Raw genomic sequence first — 20,851 nt, 5'->3', positions numbered from 1 at the left:
AACTATTTTGGTTTTATTTAAACTTTTTATTTTATGAGTGACTTCTCAAGGGAAGTCAGTTGTGAAAATTGGAAGAGTTCGCCCTCTACCCAATTTTGACTCTATATTGTGGGAGCAATTTTTAAACCATGAAGAACAGATGGTGTTAAGAACTACTTTCTCCTAGAAATAGAAATAATTCTACATGTGAAGTTTATGTACCACATACATTATCTTATTTAATTTAGTTTTATTTTCACTTGAAACATGAGCATAGTGAAACACGGCTCATGCGTTTCTACTAGTTTGAAAGCTATTGCCATAAAGAGCCATGGTACTGATGGGACTAACTTCATATGCTTCAAGTGATATGGGATAGAAAAAAAGGAAGTTGGTGTTACTCTGTAGACATCTCCACCCCATGTTGTTATTATTTTTTTTTTTTTGCTTTTAAATTTTATCTGAGTATAGCTGACACACAATAGGACCTTAGTTTCAGGTGCACGATGTAGTGATTCAAGAAGCCTATACTATGTCTTCTGCTATGCTCACCGCAAGTGTAGCTGCCCTCTCTTACCACACAACATTATTACACTATGTATCTGTTTGTTTTCTACATCACTCTCATTTTTAAAAAATTTTTTTTCAACGTTTTTTATTTATTTTTGGGACAGAGAGAGACAAAGCATGAACGGGGCAGGGGCAGAGAGAGAGGGAGACACAGAATCGGAAACAGGCTCCAGGCTCCGAGCCATCAGCCCAGAGCCTGACGCGGGGCTCGAACTCACGGACCGCGAGATCGTGACCTGGCTGAAGTCAGACGCTTAACCGACTGCGCCACCCAGGCGCCCCTACATCACTCTCATTTTAAAATAATGAATTCATTGACTTATTGTTATTGTGCCTCCCTTGCCATATTATCTGAAAAAGCAGTGTATAGAACAGCCTAATAATTACTAGTCATTCAGTAAACATTTGTCATATGAATTTTGGAAGAAAATTACTGACAGTGACTTTAGTTTGCATAGAGATCTAGGCCAGCTAGTCCTATTCCTTATGTTAGCGGTGTTTGTAACTCAGGGGTTCATAAAGTGAAAACTATACTTTTATACTGTTAGGGCTTAAAAGCAGATCTTGGGCTACAGCTGAAAACCCTTGCTTCATTTAAACCTACATCCGAAGGTAAAAACTGAGGTTTGGTTTTGTTTTGTTTTGCATTATGTATTATTCCAAGTATGTGTTGCCATTATAATAGAAAATCTACTTTGAAATTGTCTTTTTAAGTCCCTACTATCTACATCTTCTCCAGTCCACCCTTTCTGAGGGAGAAGACGAACCATTGTGTGGTGGCAGTTAAGCGTTTTCCTTCAGGGGACCTGGCTGGCTTCAGGTTGTGAGTCTTGGCCCCACATTGGGTTTAGAGATTACTTAAAAATAAAATTAAAAAAAAAAGTTTTCCTTCATATGATTTACTTTAACTCTTAAAACACACACACATGCACTTTTAAAACAATATTTGGGCAGTTGTTACCACTTGGCTAAGATTAACACTTTCCTTTAAAGTCTTTTGGCTTCCCTGAGAAGTGGTATTCAAGAGATTCAAAGAAGTCCCACCTGATCACAATGTACTAATTAGAACATCTTCATGACATAGGAGTCCCTGTGGAGAGACCACATGGACAAAGTTAGAGCTGTGGAGTCCTTCATAAAGTCCAGTATCAAATATCAGCTACATGATTGTTAAAGGAACGGGGGGGGGGGGGGGGGAGCCCAAATTCATCTTTGATCATTTCTATAAGTTCAAACATTTCAGTAATGTTTCCCAAAGTTTCTTTGAAGCAAATATCTTAGCTGTCCAAAAAATTAAATTGTAGTGTACCTTTGACATTTGAGTTTAATGCATGATGCATTGCTTTATCACATGCTACTCCCAAAGGCTAGCGATATGTAGTGACTTGTGATTTGGCCTCGGTGTAAATTTCAATTTCTTACCTTCTGTGGTGGGTGTGTAGAAACAAGTCAGCACTTGGCATCAGCTTCTACTTTCAGCTTTGCTGTTCCTTCCTCTTTATCTCATCTGCAGGAACTCGGCTTTGGTTGAAAATCAAAGCAAAACCAAAAACACTACTTTGCCATATTTCATGAATGAAATAAGGAGTGAGAGCAGTTTTCATCAATTTGGAGATTTGTAGAGGTCTTAGGACCTCAAGAATGTCAAAGATCAACTGTACTCAGTAGCTAATCAGAGCTATCCATCTTTAAATATTTTCCTTTTATTTCCCTTGGTTACTGTGCCTGTACAAGTTTATCTCCTGGGGAGACATGTTTTTAATAAAAAAAAAAATTTGTGGTAAAAAGGGTCATATCCCATCTGTGAAAGTATTTGCTCTTTAAAAGTACAGTTTCCAAATCACTCATGTTCTGGTTTTCCGTAAGTATTTGTTATGTACTCCTAAGTAAATTATTCATTGAGCTTTGAAAGACATTAACATACCCATGTAGTGCATTCTTTTGGATTTTTAGCTAATTAGATTGCACATTCATCTCTCCTAGAACCACCAAGACCCATTGCTCCACCCCAGCTGCTCGGTGTTGGGCCTACATACTTGCTGATTCAGCTGAATGCCAACTCCATCATTGGGGATGGTCCCATTATCCTGAAAGAAGTGGAGTACCGAATGACGTCAGGATCCTGGACAGAGACGCATGCCGTCAATGCTCCAACTTACAAATTATGGCATTTGGATCCAGATACTGAATATGAGATCCGTGTTCTGCTTACAAGACCTGGTGAAGGTGGAACGGGGCTCCCAGGACCTCCTCTAATCACGAGAACCAAATGTGCAGGTAAGACTAAATAGCAGGCCAGTCTGCCCAGTGAAGGAATCTAGCATTAGACATATACTATATGTACAATATTAAACATTCTAATTATTTGCCGCATGATGTAGTCACACTGTTCTAAAAGTTCAATGAATTTGGTAAAGTGTAGCTTCATATCATAATTGGACTGATTTAGAGCCACGTGTTTCTCTACTATTATTCAGTATTATTGTGAATTCATAATCTTTCTTATGTGGCAATTTTGCTCAGCTTGCTTGTATTCAGTCCGACATTTCTGATAGATGCAGGTGTAGGCACTGTTACTACTGAGAGACAGATTTTGCAATTCAAATAAATGCTGAATACCTCTTGGCTATGTAGAAATTGTCTCCCTTGATAATTTTGGTATGGTCATTGCAGAGGCCATTTCTGATAATATAGATTAAAAAGTTACTTTGAACCAGGTCTCGGTGAGATCAATTCTTCCATTCAGCGTGACAGCGTTCAGCATGACACACAGTTGTAGAATATACAGCGTGACACACAGTTGTAGAATATACAGAGGCTTGTAATTGCCCTCCCCGTGTCTGAAACAACGTGGTGGAAATAATAGCATATGGACAAAACACAAAAGTGAAAAGTGAAGTAAAAAGTAATATATAAATATACATTCTAATTGTACCATGTTGTTATGATGGGAGAAATTGTTAGCTGTTTATTAAAAGCCACTGAAAAGTTTGTCTAAGTTATTAGAGTGCGTTTTTAGTGTACTGTTTATTATTGCAAGTACTTTAATTTTTAGTTCAGTTGAAAGAGACATTTTTTATCCATCAAACATCATGTTGAAACACCTGCAGAGTTAGCACATGGATCTATGCATCTTGAACATTTAATGATTTAGGTTTTGAAAATTGAGAACTAATACTGTAGAGATCTATGAAAATGTAAATGCCTATAAATGTCTTTTGTTTTCTTGAACATCTGTTTGGCATTATAGTATTTTTAATTTTAGAATATTTTGGGGCAACTCACCAAGAGAAGTGACCTAAAAATCAAAAGCCAAACCCATGAAATCACCTGATACACTGCCATCTTTAAATATTTTAAAATCCAGCTCAATTTTTATATATTAATGTTTACATATACATTTTTATATATTAATATTGAAAGATGCTCACTAACAGGGTGTTTAACTGCTCAATTCTTAGTCTGAGATTTAGACAACAGAGTTTACTCATTTGCGGTTTGGTATTGTACATCGATTCTGTGGTTGAAAAACCACTTGACCTAGAAGACATCGGTTAAGTCTCTATGGCTCAGCCTGAATCACACAATTTGCTTTTTAGATTTTCTGTACAGCTCAGTCTTTTCATTGTAGGCATGTGGCAAATTATTCTCATTATAGTAGGTGGCCTTTCTGAGGGCGAGGCAAGTGGACACTACAACCTCAAGTAGTTAGAGAAATAAGTTGAAGAGGAGACATTGCGGACACTAAGGAAGTAGCTCACTCTGCCTTCCAAAATGAAATAGCCCATGCTAACATAAAAAGATGGACAATGGAGTTCATTTTACTAAGGATATTGCTTCCATATGTTTTCTAGTAAAATTACCTTTCTTTCTACATTTAATCTTTATAAGGTACATACAAATTAAAATAATGAATGGCAATTTACTGTTCTAGTGGTCTTATTTTTGACTTTTTGCTCCCCCAAGTTTTTATTTCAATTTCAGCTAATTAGCATACAGCGTAATATTAGTTTCAAGTGTAGAAGTTGGTAATTCATCACGACAAGTGCTCTCCTTAATCCCCATCACCTTTTTAGCCCATCCCTGCATTTACCTCCCCTCTAGTAACCATCAGTTTGTTGTCTAGAGTTAAGTCTGTTTCTTGGTTTGCCTCTCTTCCCCGCCACCCCCCCAACCATGTTCACTTGTTTTGTTTCCTAAATTCCACATATGAATGAAATCCTATGGTATTTGTCTTTCTCTGATTGACCTATTTCGCTTAGCATAATACTCTGTAGCTCCATCCACGTTGTTATAGATGGCAAGATTTCATTCTTTTTTATGGCTGAGTAATATTCCATTATATATACATAATGGATAGATATCTATCTATATCTATATCTAATCTATATATCAATATCTCTCTATCTCTATCTATATATCTCGTATCTTTTTTATCCATTCGTAGGCTGATAGACATTTGGGATCTTTCCATAATTTGGCTACTGTTCATAACTTCTTTCTGACTTATGTGCTCAACCTTCTTTCTTTTAAATATCTCATCTGTTTTAATTTTTAAAAGTTTTCATCAAAGTAGACCATTAAAATTTAGCAGTACCATACAATATATTGCTAATATAACATGATTTTTGTTTAACTAGGAATTATTTGAAATCAGTCATTGATGTGTGAGCCAATGGAGACTGCAAGTATATGAGATTGTGTTTTAAAGCTAATTATGCTATATTAAGTAGATGAAAACAGCATGTTAATGTGTTTGATTTATCCTTATTGAATGCTTATGTTGAGAGTGAATATTGACTACTATAAGTAAAAATATGACTATAAAGTGCTTTGAGGTATTTTATTTGGAGAATAACCTTATCTGTGTGGGAGGGGATAGAGTAAAAATAACTTATACTCATAGCTGCTTTCAAATTTATAAGTGCCTTGACATTTTGGAATTATATTGCTCTTTTTTCCAAATTCTTTATTTGAAAAACATTTAATTTGTGGGCTCTCTGGCATAAAATGGTGTCAGACTCACTGACACTTGCAGTTTTTCTTCCAACTGTAGAAAGTTTATTTGCTTTTAAAACTATCTTTCACATGTTTTGAGTCCTTGTCACATGTATTTATTCATTTATTAATGTCCTCAGAAGATGTGTTTGGTGCAGATTTTTATGGTTAAAAAAAAGCACTTAGTTTTCAAGTACATTTGGATTTGAGAGAAACTGTGGTGACTGTTTTATCAGGAATGTCTACTAATCTTGCCCTTTTATTAGAAAAGGAGGCAAATATGTACTGTGTTAATTTTTAAACAATGCCTGAAAAGCAGAAGTTGGATATAATTGATAAATGTTGTGTATCTAAATACGGGGTCAGTATTGATTGAATGTATGATGTCTGTCTACATCTCTTCTTCAAGATCCAAAGTCCTTTCTCCAAGTTTAAGATCTCTGAGCCTTAACCAGCACCTCCACTGGCCTCAGCCTGGTATCCTGTAACACAAAATAGAACACAGCTTATGCTAACTGTGATATTAGCTGGTATTTAGTAATGATTTCAGAAGCCTACACTTTTCCATAATCCGGGGATATAATTCCTTGGAAACTCCAAAAATAACCTTTGGAAACGTTCCCATTTCATTCTGTTAATTTGTGTAAGCTCTGAATACTGATTCTACTTCCCATTTTAGTAAAGACTGGGAGAATGCCACACTGTAGTTGTAGCGTTAATATCGTATGGTTGAATCAATGCTAATTACTATGATATAGCTATTTTAATACACCTTGCATATTGGCAACCAGGAAGCCTTAAAAATAAGTATAAAAACTTCTCCGCTCTGTATTTGTGTCTGATATAAATTTCATATGAATTCTTACAAATAACAAAGGAATGATGATTATTTTCTGCCTCTTAGAAATTCTTAGTTTGTTTTGGTGTATCATAGAGGAACAATTTTTGACCACTAAGTACCCAAAGAGTAAATTGGTTACTATTTACTATGTTAAATATACCATTTTAATATATTTAAGCCATTGAAATTTTATTTCTGGCAGTAGTAAATTTTATTTTCTTGGCAGAAATCTGTCAATAAATAATTTTGCAAGTTAATCGGGTGGTTTTATTTGTGTGTATTAATGAGTAAATTTTATATTTTAAAATTCAAATTTAGATTTTCATAGTTAAATATTGGTTATTATTGCTTTATAATCAGCATACAGAGTGACTGTATCATGATACTTTATTTTCAGACTTGTGAGTTAGATACATTATTTTCCCAAGTTTTTAGCTGGTGAATCTAAGACTCAGGAAAAAGAAAACAAAACAATGACTGGTCCAGTGTCAGACAGCTGGGCACCTCAGACTCAAAACACATTTTCTGGTGCTTGAAAAGCCTGAATTCCTTTCCCTTTCTCTTAGTATGGGTGATTTCTTTCCCCTTTCAGAGGATGATGGCATGAAAGTCTAACAGGCAAAATCTGAAAGGGATGTAGATTTTTAAAAATAGTATATGCATGGCTAACTTACTCCCTGAGAAGCATGGCTTAATGTTTGCAACTTCACTTTTATTGAAAGCACACTTGATGAGTGTGCTTAACACTGAAATTTATGCTGCGTTTTAAATGTTTTAAGCAGTTAAAGAAGTGTAAAACAATGTTTTAATTTTTCCTTTTCTGAATATGTCCTGCCTAGTTGCCAAAGCTGTTTTTTGTTTTCTTCCTAAAGTGCATTTAAATCATTTGGTAAGTGCAGTTACCTGCTTCAGGGTCTCTCATGTTAGGAGAGGTGATAATTACAGCCTCTGGTGACTGTAGCCACCCACGCCTGCCTCATGCTTCTCTGTGCACCTGAGGGGTATGGTTATTTCACTGTTAGCTTACATCCTGACCCATGTTGTTGTTCACATAATGCTTCTTCAGGCATTTTATGAATTTTTAAAAAAAAGGTATAAATGTGAACTTGTTTTAAATGGGAAGTAATTCAAAACTCCATTGAACAATCAAAGAAAGTATGCTTGTTTTTTCTGTGTGTCAATTTCCTCTGGGTATACCATCTGGTAGAGAAGCTAAGAAAATACAGTTTCTTTTTCTCTTATTAAATGGAAATAAAATACACCATCATCAGAAATTGTCTTCATCGCATGCCTTGGCAATTGCATGTTAAAATTGCTCTTTTAAATTGCCTTCTGCTTCTGGGTAACCCATTGTAGCACTGTTTTATGATTAACTGACATTTTAGCAGTATCTCCCTTATAGGGAAGGTCAAGAGTTCAGAGTGTCCAGAGTGTAATAAATTTACGCAGTTGGGAAAACTACTCTTTATTCTTACATTCTAGTTCAATGCTTTTGACAATTTTTAGTGAAACGTGTAGATCTATGAAGCATTGACGAAGAGATTGTGTTATTTTAAACATAACATTTACTAAAAATGCATTTTTTCTCTCATATATCCAAAATGGGAGACAAAACAATACAAAATGAAATAATGCTCAGGCATATACCAGAAACCACAAGGTGAGGAATTAAATTTTGGCCTTTTGGCTATACCTTCATCAGCAAAATGGAACCATATATTGATTTTTACTGTGGTCTAAGATAGTTATCAATCACAAAGACTAGTTATCATTGAAACTCAGCCTTGAGGTTAAAACAAAATAAACAACTCTGTAAGAATTGGTGTGGTTTGACAGTGTAAGGATACTATTTGATTCAATTTGAAGGCTTGTTTTAAATTTTTTAGAAGTGCATTAATTTCTAAAATATATTTATGCAGCTTTGTTTTTGAGCAAGAATTTTAAAAGGCAATGGTATTAATATTGAGGTAAAAACACTAAAGATAAAAAGCCAAAGGAAAGGATTAGAGAGCAATTTTTCAATTTTCTGAAAAATCCAGGAGTAATTTTTTTAAAAAATTGAAGTATAATTGATATATTATAACATTGTATTAATTTCAGTAGTACAATATAAAGACATTTCTATATATTGTAAAATGGTAACCACAGGAAGTCTAGTTACCACACATCAATGTACAGTTACAATTTTTTTTCTTATGATGAGAACTTTCAAGATCTACTCTCTTAAGCAACTTTCAAATATGTAGTACAATATTATGTACTATAGTCACGAAGGTAAACATTACATCCTCATGATTTATTTACATCATACCTATATAAGTTTGTACCTCTTGGTCTCCTTCACCCATACCCACCCTACTATCTACCTCCCCTCTGGCAACCATCAGTCTGTTCTCTATATTTAAGGGTTTTGCTTTGTTTTGTTTTGTTCATTTGACTTACTTTTTAGATTCCACATATAAGTGAAATCATATGGTATTTGTTTTTGCCTGTTTGACATATTTCACTTAGCATAATACCCTCAAGTTCTGTCCTTGTTGTTGTGAATGGCAAAATTTCATTCTTTTTATGGCTGAGTGGTATCCGTGTGTGTGTGTGTGTGTGTGTGTGTGTGTGTGTGTGTGTGTACGTACACCACAATTTCTTTATCCATTCATCCATCAGTGGACACGGGTTGTTTCCATATCCTGGCTACTGTAAATAATGTTGTGTGAACATAAGGGTTCCTGCATAGTTTTGAACTAGTGGTTTTTCTTTTCTTTGGATAAATACCCAGAAGTGGAATTGCTGGATCATATGATAGTTCGATGTTTAACATTTTGATGAACTTTCATACGGTTTCCTGCAGTGACTGCATCAATTTACATTCCCTTCAAGGGCATACAAGTGCTCCCTTTTCTCCACATCTTCACCAACACTTGTTATTTCTTGCCTAAAATACTTTTTTTTTTAGATTTCTTTCTTTTCAGTGCATAACAACTTGATTTCCTTTTCAGATTTTGTAGAGGATATTTCAGTTGGAAAGACATGTATTTATTCAGACAAATGTTTATTGGCTTCTTTCTTTGTTAACAGGACTGGGTTAAGTATTAGGTCTTTACAAGCAGTGTCTTGCACTTAAGTCCCTAGTAGTCTCGAGGAACAGACCTACAAACAAAGAGTAAAATGCAAAGTGATAAGAATTCAGAAACTTTTTTTCCCAAAAGAGTGCTTAAGAGAAGCTGTTGCCAGGAAAAGAAGGCTTTAAAACTAGATCTTAATAATTGGCTTTGCATTTTTAAGGCAGAAAAAAATGTAAAAAAATAGAATTAAAGACAGAGGAAACCTATGTTTAACCAAGTTGTAAACATTGTTGATGTTTTGGGTTCTGAAAATAAGATAGAGCATTGGCTAACTCTGGACTGTGCTAGAACCCAGGCTGCCGGTGGCATGTGGCCAGGTCTGAGATGATCCAGACTGCTATCCTGTTGTTTTTAAGAAGAAGACTGACATTCTTAGATTTGGTTTCAGAAGGATTATTCCATTTCTGTGGAAAATAAGTTAGAGCTAAGGAAAGACTGGAGGCAGAGAGACCACGAAAACATGCTTATAATAATAAAAAAAAAATAACCTTGGCTATAATTTTCTGTACATCATGTCTCTCTCATCTTAGATCAGAAAGAGGAAATCTATAAATTTGTGGATAATATTGTCATTCTTGATAATCAAGGAAGTTCCTTTTATTAAAGGGATTTTAATGACATTTTATAGGTGATGTAACTTCATTATTAGATTCACTTTTCTTTTTCAAATAAGTGGGTTGTGCAATGTTATTAAAATGCGTGCAAATTCCATGGCATAACACATTATTTTAGAGGACAAAATTATAAAAGATTACAAAAAAGTTCAAGAGCTACAGTGTATTTGATGGAGTATTGATTTATTTCATAAATCTCATTAGGGTCAAATTTGTATACATTGCCACACTTAAGACTGCAGAAGGTACAACATTAATAAGACAGGATTCCTACTCCTAAGGAACTGAAAATCTAGTGTTAGACCCATAGTAATGACAAGAATGTAGTAAGTGATATAATAGAAATATAAAGTACTTTGGAAATCCAGGGTCGAGAGGGATAACTTCTGACCAAAAAATATTTTTTTTCCAGGCAATATGTTTGAAAACAATATCAACTTATCTTTTCTAAACTGAGCCGGATTAATACTTGTGATGAATGAACCTGTAACCGTACTTATCCCTAATTCTGTAACTGGAATGACATAAAACAAGATGCAGCCAATAGCCATCATATGGCTGATTGGTCTTCTCTTTCCCCTCTACCAACACATAGGGAAACTATATGCACAGATGGAAGTATTAAATGGGAAATAGAAGTCACACCCTGATTAAATCATCAAAGTAATTTGTTTGGTTCTTTTGAATTATCTGGGACCCATGGATTATAGAAATGTGATTATAAATTTCTATGAAGCATATATACTACAAATTTCCAAGAGAGAAGGAGGGAGAGAAAGAGAGATTTATAATGTAATCAACTTCTGTTAACTCTTCCAATGGTCTATAATGCTAGGAACTCCCAACATAAGGGTCATAGAACTTGAACAACTATGAAATCATCTTTTTTACTACCTCTCTTATTTTTTACCTCAGGCACTGGATGTACAGTTAACCATACGTACATGTCCTTATAGGGCACGTCATTCGTAGCTGTATAATTAACCAAATAGAGTTGCATTGCTTTCAGTTTAAAATTGTCTTCTTTTGACTTGCTTTGTTGCTAGAAAGCATTTGGTAACCAGTGAAAATGACACTTTTTATTTATCCATAGTACTTTGCCACATGCTGAGTCTGTTAACTGTATCATTAAGTACTCTTTTTATTGGCTTCATTTGTTTTTATTGAATTTTGCATAGTACAATAAAGCTGACAGGTGGAAATGATTTAAATAACAACGTCAATCCCATTAAATGTCCTGGATTTCCTCTCCAGCCCCAGGTCTTTTATTTGATATCAGGAAGTAGAAATAAAAATAAAATGATATATTAATAATGTCTTAAATGATAATAACACAAGAGGGTCTGGAGAGGAATATGACCTAGGTAGAATTAAAAAAAAACTATGGATCCAGATAAACACTAAGGGATCTGTTAATTATGAAGATGAGTACCAGAACTCAGCCTGTGGGGCCTCAGATCTCTCTTGGATGGTTCGACTGGTGCATTGACTTGTCCTTGATATTCTTCATTTTTACACAGAGAATCTCCCTCCACCTTCATTTATCACTTCCTGTTTACTTCCTTATTTGAATAATCATTTATTTTCTTTGCTTTGGAATAAGGAAGAAAACTCTTAAATCAGGCTCTGGCCCCCCCCAAAAAAAATGCAGTCACATATCCTAGGGCAGGGTTGGGGAGTAGTATGGGCTTCGTGATTATTTTGGAACTCACTTATCCAGACTCACCCTAGTTATAATTAGTGTTTTTGGAGAGTTTTGGTCACTCTGTACAATTTCTTGTATAAAAAAGTGACTTTATAAAGATGTACCTCGTTATTTTCATCATTTAACTTGACTCTTAACTAAATCTGAAGATGGGGTCATCATCTTAGGATCTCATTTCCTGGTCTTCACGGTCTTCCTACCAGATGTGGCCTTATTATAGCAAATAATTGCTGTAGTGATGCTCCTCCATGCTCTTTCCTCTCCAGCAGCCTGTATATAAACAGCAGAGGGGAAAAAGCATATTCAAAGGAAAGAGATAATGAGTGAATTCTAATCTCAAGTGTTGTAAGTTACATTATACTTTGGGAACCCAGTAAAAAACGAACTTCAAAGGGTCAAAATTCATGCCTTTCATGTCACCCTAAGCAAGATCTGTGCAAATTCAGCTGTCACTCCATATGATATGGCCTAGAAATCATTGAGTGATGTCCCTTTTAATTGTCTTAGCCAAATCATATGGGTAAAGTTTGACTTTAAATGACTCATCTGTCATTCCTTGGCTTTGTTACTATTCCCCACCACTACATAGTCCTTCACAATAAAGAATAATAATCATTCATAAAAACGTTTATTTTTACCTGTTACTTTACTTCTAAGTAGGTACTGTATTCTGTCATGTTATATCCAACCCTCAAAATTTGCATACATCATATATTAATGTATATTTTATTATCAAAACAATATATATAGTAGTTTCCCCTTTTAACAGTAATTAATTTTTTACCAATTATTAGGTATTTCTTTAAGTCAAGAGCATCTGAAATACTTGCTCAAGACTCAGGGTAACATCTATTGGAAATCATAATATACAGATTTTCCAGAAGTTTTTCTTCTCTATGATAGAGCTTACAGGTGAATAAAGGAATAGGTATCTGGTATTGAAATATAAATGGCAGTAGTCTTTGAAAAGTTTTAATTAGGTACTTTATTAAATTTAACTCCTTTTTCCCATTCAGTAAATTATAAGAATATAGGAAATTTAAGAAAATGTTTTAAAGTTTCAATTTCCCCAATACTAAACAATATTACCTTAAACTGTCATTCATCTTGCCACCTTTATATATTTGTATTTTATATTTTATTTTTTATTATTATTTTAAGTAGGATCCATGCCCACCATGGAGCCCAACGTGGGTCTTGAACTCACGACCCTGTGATCAATACCCTGAGATCAAGACTTGAGCTTAACCGACTGAACCACCCAGGCGCCCCTATATGATGGCATTTTAAAGCACAATGCTTTGGGGAAAAGGCTAATGTAACTGAAAAAAGAAGCTGGTATATTGATGCATTTTTGTGAATTTGGACAAGTATATTGGAACTTGCTCTGTAATTTAAGAGCTGCAAAATGAAGATAACAGTAGCTATTCTCTCGCCAGGTATGCCATCATGAAGCACAATAGTGCTGTAGAGTATGAAGCTTTGTCCTTTTTAAACCAAGGCAATCTATCTAAATCAGATTATTAACATAGACTCTCTGATGGGTTGGGCCAGTGGTTTTGTTTTTCTTGATGATTTAGTGAATGAGCTTTGAACCCCTACCAGGCACTATGGGAGAGCTAGACATAAGGTAGTGAAGAGAAGACAACCTTTCCCATTTGTCTTGTTTTTAGAAGCAAAATTACCAGGTAATTTGCTGAACATGTAGATCTCCTTCTAACAAGTGACAGGATGTGGAAACTGACTCTTTCTATTCAGGTTCACTTCAGTGGGGTCCTTTGTTTTCCCCCTATGTTTCCACCTCATATTAAATCCATCAGAATAGAGTTCTCCTTGTTGCTGGAAACAACTGTGAGCAAAGGATTTCTCAGAATCCTCCTTCCAGCTGGATCAGATAATCCTTTAACTTCTGTCCCCTCTTCACTACTGGCTTACTCTCCACCGAGGGAAAAACTCATTTTTAATAAAGGCTAAGTTCTGTCAGTGAACCGGTTACTTTTGGAAAAGGTCGGCTCATTGAATCAAATTAACATTTGATTTTCCAGCTTACTTGAACTAATTTAGGTTTTCTTTTAAAATTTTGCGATCAATTTTAGCAATTTGGACACTACGTTAAAAATTACAATTTCTGAGGAATACTGAAAAGCAGAATCATTGTTCCAGATTCCCCATTTTCTTCTCTGCTGAATTCTGCAGCGTGTGTGTGTGTGTGTGTGTGTGTGTGAGAGAGAGATGAATGTGTCTGCTTTCTTCAAAACAACCAGCTCCACCCTACTTAGAGGGAAAAAATGTGTCAGGGGTGTACTAACTATCCCTAAGCTTATGTTTTTGGAGGTCCCTTGCTGGAAGTCCCAGATTTTGTAAAGACTTCATTAGAATTCATACGCCCAAAATGTTTTTATAAATTATACATAACAAAGCATTACATGAAATTTTGCAAATAGAATTTTTTTCAAAAAACACTTATAATACTACAATGTTTATACAACTATTGTCATTTTTGTTAGTGCCGTATTATTTTTCTTTATGCCTGAGTTTTTTCTTTAAGTTGTAAGTCGAAGATATATAGTTTTACATTCTGCTTATTTTACTTGTCATCAGTTAACTCATTTCTTGTCATTCTGTAGGACATTCTATCTTTAATGATTGCTTAATATCCTATTGGATCTATGTACTAGAATATATTTAACCACTCTTATTCCTGAAAATTTTGACTTCAACAATTGGCTATTGTAAATGCTGCAATAAGAATTTTTATACATAGCTTTCTTCTACATGGCTGAAAAAGTTTTGACACATACTTTCCAATTACTCTGCAAGTATTGTATCAATGCACTTCACTGGCAGCTGCAGGGGCGCACAGGCAGCCATGAAGTTTTAGAGCGAGAAAGAATTTTATAGGAGGTGTCTGGGTGGTTAAGTCGGTTAAGAGGCTCATTGTTGATTTCGGCTCAGGTCATGATCTCACTGTTAATGGGATTGAGCCTTGCATCAGGCTCCACGCTGATCATGGAGCCTGCTTGAGATTCTCTCCCTCTCTCTCAGCCTATCTCTCTCTCTCTCTCTCTCAAAAAAAAAAAAATAATAAAGAAGAAAGTATTAAGAAAGTACTTTAGACTTAATCAAGTCCAATGTCCCATTTAATACCATTCTGTACGCTTGCATACAGTAGTGAAGTGATTTCATCAAGTTCAAAAAGCTGTTTGATGAGAAAACCAAGACTATCATTCACATTGCACTTGTTTGCTTTTATATGATTATCTCCTATATCCCAGGCACTGCCTTAAGTGTTGGATAGTCTAAGACAAAGACTTCACTATGTAACCTTTCAAAGTCTAAGGAATCATGGTCATAATATTTCAGATTGAGAACTTACTAGGCATCAGGCACTAGTACAAATTCATGGCTACAAATCCAGACTGCCTGAGTGAATTTCTGTGTGATGCTGCCTGGAGAGGTTAGAAGATGAGAATGTAGGTACATAATTAGACCGATAAGTAGTATAATAGATGTGCTTTTAGGCTCTCTGGGAGCACAAAAGATCCTTGAAGTATAAGTAGAATTTCATCAGGCAGCAGATTATGAGAATTAGCAGTTATGAGTTAAAGTTTGTGAGTCAGGAAAATGTAGATTGAAAGCTGGCTCTAATAATTACTACTGGGCAAGTAACTTAAATCTCTCTAATGTTTCATACTGTCATCCGTAAAATCATGACCAATAATTGAACTTGCCCAATTTGATATTTGTGAGATAATCAGTGATGTGCTAAGGCAGAGGATTGATGGTTACATTTTTAGGAATTTTACCAGACAGTTGTTAAAATGATTATTGAAAATTAAATTACATAAACTTCAAATTATACCAATTATACTTTGAGTGAAAATAGTGTATACTCAAAGCTTCCTAATTATTTTTACATATTGCACCATTATCTATGTTTTTCTAGCTATTTATGTCTATTTTATCTGTATGTTGGAGATAAATACGATGATGCACTAATGTTTATTTCCTCCAATTTGGTCTTGGGAAGCTTAAAACTGTAGTCAGAGTATTACAGCATATTTGCAAATGCAACAAATCAGGTGTTTTGGTTTTGTTTTTTTTTCCCCCTCATCACCTTCTCTAATTTTGGAGAGCCAAAAACATGCCAAAAATGTTAAATAGTTTTGCACACCACTAGAAATAATGCATGGAAAATGCTTATCTAGCACACAAGAAGATCACAATAAATATTAACCATTACTACATTACAAGCCATTTCACTGAAAATAGCTCTTCTGTGATATTTTAAAAATTATAATTTGCATAAAATCTGCAGGAATTATGTGGTGAGTGCCCATATATCTACCACTATAATTTACCTTTTGCTATATTTACTATACCACATATCAATCCACCTATTTTTTTTATTTGTCCATCAATCCATTTTAATTTTTTAAACTAATACATTAAAATATTTTGTTGTAGGGAGTGATTTTTAAAAGAACACTTAATTTTAATTTTTTTTTATTAACATGTTTAGGATGATTTGGGGTTTTTTTAGAAATATTTCTCTAGTGGTGGTTTAGGAAAAGGACTGAAAGGAGATTTCAGGGAGATTAAAAGGCTGTTACATCAGTGTAAGGAAAAATTGATCAGTGCCTAAACTGAAGCAGTGGAGATAAGATTTCCAATGAGGAGGCACAGTTGAAAGAGATTTGAGACGTTGCAATCAGTCACATTTTGTGATACACTGGAAGTGAATTCTGGCTTGGAAAATAAAGTATAGTAACAGGTCTTAACTTGAAAATGTTAAACCTTCGGGAGAGTTTTAGAAGAAAAGTCACTATGTTTAGTTTTCACAATGAGATATTGGGTAGGCAGTTACATTCATGGGTCTAGAGATGAGTAGAGAAGGTAGAGAGCACAATACATAGATTTGGGTGTCCTTCCCCTTTCTTTGATGGTGTTGGGAGTCATGGGTATGCTTTTCTTGAATTAGAAACTCAAGTACATTTTATTCAATCACATTTAACAAATTATACTTTTTGGGGGGTGCAGAACATATTATATACATTAGTATCTTATTGCATGAACTGTCCAGATTACTCAAACTGTTAATGCTTTTACAAAGAACCAGTTTTAAAGTATACAGCGTTTTATATTTGCAAATAATTAAGCTTGTGCAGTGTATGCTTTTTAAAGACCGATTAGTTTGTCTAATTGTGACATCCATAGATGCATTTTAAGTATTCCCCATAACAGGCAGCTCAGTTTATTATTAATTATTATGCCAAGGCAGAATCAAAATGTGGTTTAGTGTTGGTTTTCACCGGCTGATTGTGGGCAAACTTGCAAATAAACAAATGTCTGTCTTCTTTCTGACTTCTTGTGGTGCCTCAACTCAAAGATTCATGGTACTCTTCTGCAGAATGTATGCTCTTCAGGTGCCCCTGTACCATGACAGGAGAGGGTCATGTGTCCCAGGGATTAATAGCAGTGCTAGCCTGCACATTCTTTGTGATGCTAGTATGGGACAGTGTTGTAGAGATCTTTTACTGGCATTTTCAGTGATAACAACTTATTGTTTTCAGCGTTGTATCAAATTCTACACTTGATTTTAAAAATGAGCTAAAGTAATTAATCTGTTTGCTTAAACCTTTTAAATCAGCAGCCTCTGTAGGACAAACTTAAATATCAAGACTTTCCAGGGATTTTCACCAGAGTGGGGGAATCAAGCACCTGTTTCAGCGAACAACAGAAAATAAGTATCTCTACTCTGTCAGATTTTAGTGGAATGTTCTTATAAACTAAAAAGTAGGTCAGCAAGATTGAGTCTGTATTATAAAACGGCAGTACAAATATCATCTTAAGGAAATGAGTCCACAATTGCCTATTATTTAAATAAAAACAGAGAATCTTTAGTGATTCATTCCTTAAATGATTCGTTAGTCTTTGAGTATAATGCTAGTTGTATGGGCTAGTGAAGTTGGATTTCTACTTTTTTAGCTCACCACTTTTTTTCTTTTTTTTTTAGTTCACTTTGAGAGAGACAGAGACAGAGTGAGGGAGGGAGGGGCAGAGAGCAAGGGAGAGAGAGAGAATTTCAAGCGGGCTCTGCACTGCCAGCACAGAGCCCTATGCGAGGCTCGAACTCACGAAAATTGTGAGATCATGACCTGAGCCAAAACCGAGCCGGATGCTTAACTGACTGAGCCGCCCAGGTGCCCCAGCTCACCACTTTTTCTTTCAGTTATAATATTTTTATAATTATAATTTTGTAAATAATCAGCAAGCCCTTTTTAAAGACATGTTTAGTCTAATCAGTTATTTAGTTGTGTGCAAGTTTAGCAAAAAGATTTTCAAACTACATTCTAAATTGGTTGATCAATTCCTTTATTATATTTTAACAAGATGAATTAGTATCGCCTCTAATATGAAATTGGCTATGAGAGAAAGTGTCAGATTTGGAAGTCTGCTAAGCTCCTGGAAATATGTTTTGACAGAAATATGTATGCATATATTTGTGATAGTAAAGTTAAAACTGGATAATATTACTCTTAAATTAAAAATCAAAAATTGATCCGATGAAGAAATTTTTAAAGTTAGAAATATTCTTTCATATCTATTGTTACAGGCCTTTAATTTACCAGTCATCAAAATTCTGAAAAATAGAGAAAAAAAATGTGTGCCTCTTTTAGCAGAACATTGGAACGGAGCTACTCCTATATTACAGATAGTACATGATATTTTAATCTTCATGGGGCTAATAAAGCATTTGTTATATTGTGTTTTTTAGCAAGAAATAGTGCATAGGTCTTCAGTTAAAAAAATGTATTTCAGCTTGGACAGGTGGTATTTAAGGAGTTTAGAGTGAGAAATGGCTTGGCAGTATAACAAGGCACATTACAAGTGCCTACCTTCAAAGGAAAGAAAAAGAGATAGACATTTTCCATTACTACCTACTGTTAAGGTGCTTGAATTATCCCCTAAACAACCTCATGCTTGTGGCAATAATCATGCACTGTCGTTTTTTGTTTTTTTTTTTTTTGTACTAATACGAAAGTGCAATTCAGTCTTCCTGACAAATACTGCATCACTTTTGGCTTGGCAAATTTTTGTCACTCAAACCAGTTGATGTGTAAGTAGGATGTGACATGCTGGCTGAAATGACTTTGGATTAACTGTATTGAGGAAAGTAAAATTTTACTTATGGTGTTATTTTTCTATTCCCCTTTCCTTCTCTCCCGAACCCACTCTGCCCTCACTCTTGACCTGAGTTTAGATTCATCCTACTTCCTTGTTCTTTTATAAGCTATGTCATTATGCCAAGGAAATGTCTTATAGTGAGACTGAAGGAAAGTTTTCTTACAAGTGTGTATGTCGTTTGCTTCTTTATTTTCTCAATTATGTGTGTACCTGTGTCCATCACACCAATGTACAGTCTAAAGGATTTGCAAAATTTTTGCTTTCTTTATGAGGGCTCTTTTCCCAAAAAGGCCTAGGATACAGTTTCTATAACCCTAGCCTCTTTAAAACTCATTCAGAATCTGTCAGTTGGGGTGAAATACGAACATTATGCCTTTTTACTTTTATAATTTTATAGTTATGAGCTTTATTCTTCTGAAATGTCCTTTACAGTCATGGGTAATGCAGATGTATTTTTAATTTTTTCTTCTTTAATTGTTACATCTATATATTCTCATGGAGTGAAGGTTTATTACATTGAAATAAACTTCTCATGAAAGGCTTATTAAATTATTTCTTTAAAAGATGACACATGAATTCTCAGAGCTAACTCCCAATGAGGTACTCCTGAGAAAGAGGTCATTTCTCTGGTAACCTAATATGTCGTGTAAGGTCTGTTTGTGTTTTAATTTTTTTAATTAATTTTTTAATTTATTTTGAGAGAGGGGGGCGGGGAGGCAGAGAAATAGAGGGACACACAGAATCCCAAGTGCCATCAGCACAGAGCCCGACACAGAGCTTGAAATGACAAACCATGAGATCATGACCCGAGTCGAAATCTAGAGCTGGATGCTTACCCAACTGAGCCACCCAGGTCCCCCTGTTTATGTTTTAAATAAGGCCATCGAATTTGGAAACATTGTCTTTAGAAAATACCCACTAAAATTAATAATTTTCCCACCTTCCCAAATAGTTTGGCCAGGAATTACCTGAGTCTTCAGTCTCTTTATCATTCTTTCCCAGTGGAGTAGGCTATACTGAGTAAAAGCGTAGAAGTAGTTATAGATATTGATATAGATATGGATGGATATAAATTAAATGTGAACAGAGATAGGAAGATGTGGATATTTTCCCACTGACTTGTTTGTGGCTGGCAGGGCAGTTCTGCCCTCCCCCGATGCTCTGTGCTCCTGCAGGTGGCACTTGGGAGGTTGGTCAACTTGATAGCACTCATGGCATGGAGATTCTAATTATGTTTAAAACTTTGTGTTATTCAAAATGTAAATTATCATATCTAAACTAATGCTTCAAGAAATCCATATGTCATTTAAAAAATTTGTTCACAGTTGAAATAACTTTGAGTAATAAAGCAATTATTAAAATAGAAGAAATCTCTTAATATCACTTGAAAATATTCATTCAATAGGATTTCAGCATTTTATCACTACTAATTTATTTACAAATGTAAATAATTTTCTCCCATGTTCTGGATAGTGCATGGCATTTGTTATAAAAATGTTCAGGCCATCTCAGTTGGTAATTCATCTTACACACACACACACACACACACACACACACACACACTTTTAAAACTAACGTGGTACATAGTAGTGAAAATTGGAAAGAAACTAAATGCTCAACAGTAAGGGAATGATTTTATGAATTATGCCATCTCTATTAAATATTGCATACCCATTAAAATTATGTATATAAAGTCTTAACTTGAATATAATATAATGGTAGGTGAGAAAATCAAGCTATGTTGAAATATGAAAATAAGGTAATAATTTTACAGGCAATTTTGTTACTTCTCAACATTATTTAAAGTCATTTATAAAAATAAATGTTAAAAAGA

General features: G+C 34.7%; 1 protein-coding gene across 12 annotated transcripts in view; it reads left to right on the top strand.

The window, feature by feature from the left end:
* PTPRK (protein tyrosine phosphatase receptor type K) overlaps window positions 1-20,851 on the top strand; it is a 566,426-nt gene that overhangs the window by 334,187 nt on the left and 211,388 nt on the right. For all 12 annotated transcript variants that reach the window (XM_058735205.1, XM_058735208.1, XM_058735206.1 and 9 more), the window contains exon 7: window positions 2,533-2,826. In XM_058735205.1, the coding sequence (XP_058591188.1) occupies window positions 2,533-2,826 (294 nt within the window). The remainder of the gene's footprint in view (window positions 1-2,532; window positions 2,827-20,851) is intronic.

This window comes from Neofelis nebulosa, chromosome 6 (assembly GCF_028018385.1).
Source record: "Neofelis nebulosa isolate mNeoNeb1 chromosome 6, mNeoNeb1.pri, whole genome shotgun sequence".
Lineage (NCBI taxonomy): Eukaryota > Metazoa > Chordata > Mammalia > Carnivora > Felidae > Neofelis > Neofelis nebulosa.
The sequence above is the reverse complement of the archived record's forward strand: the minus strand, read 5'-3'. Positions and strand labels throughout refer to the sequence as shown.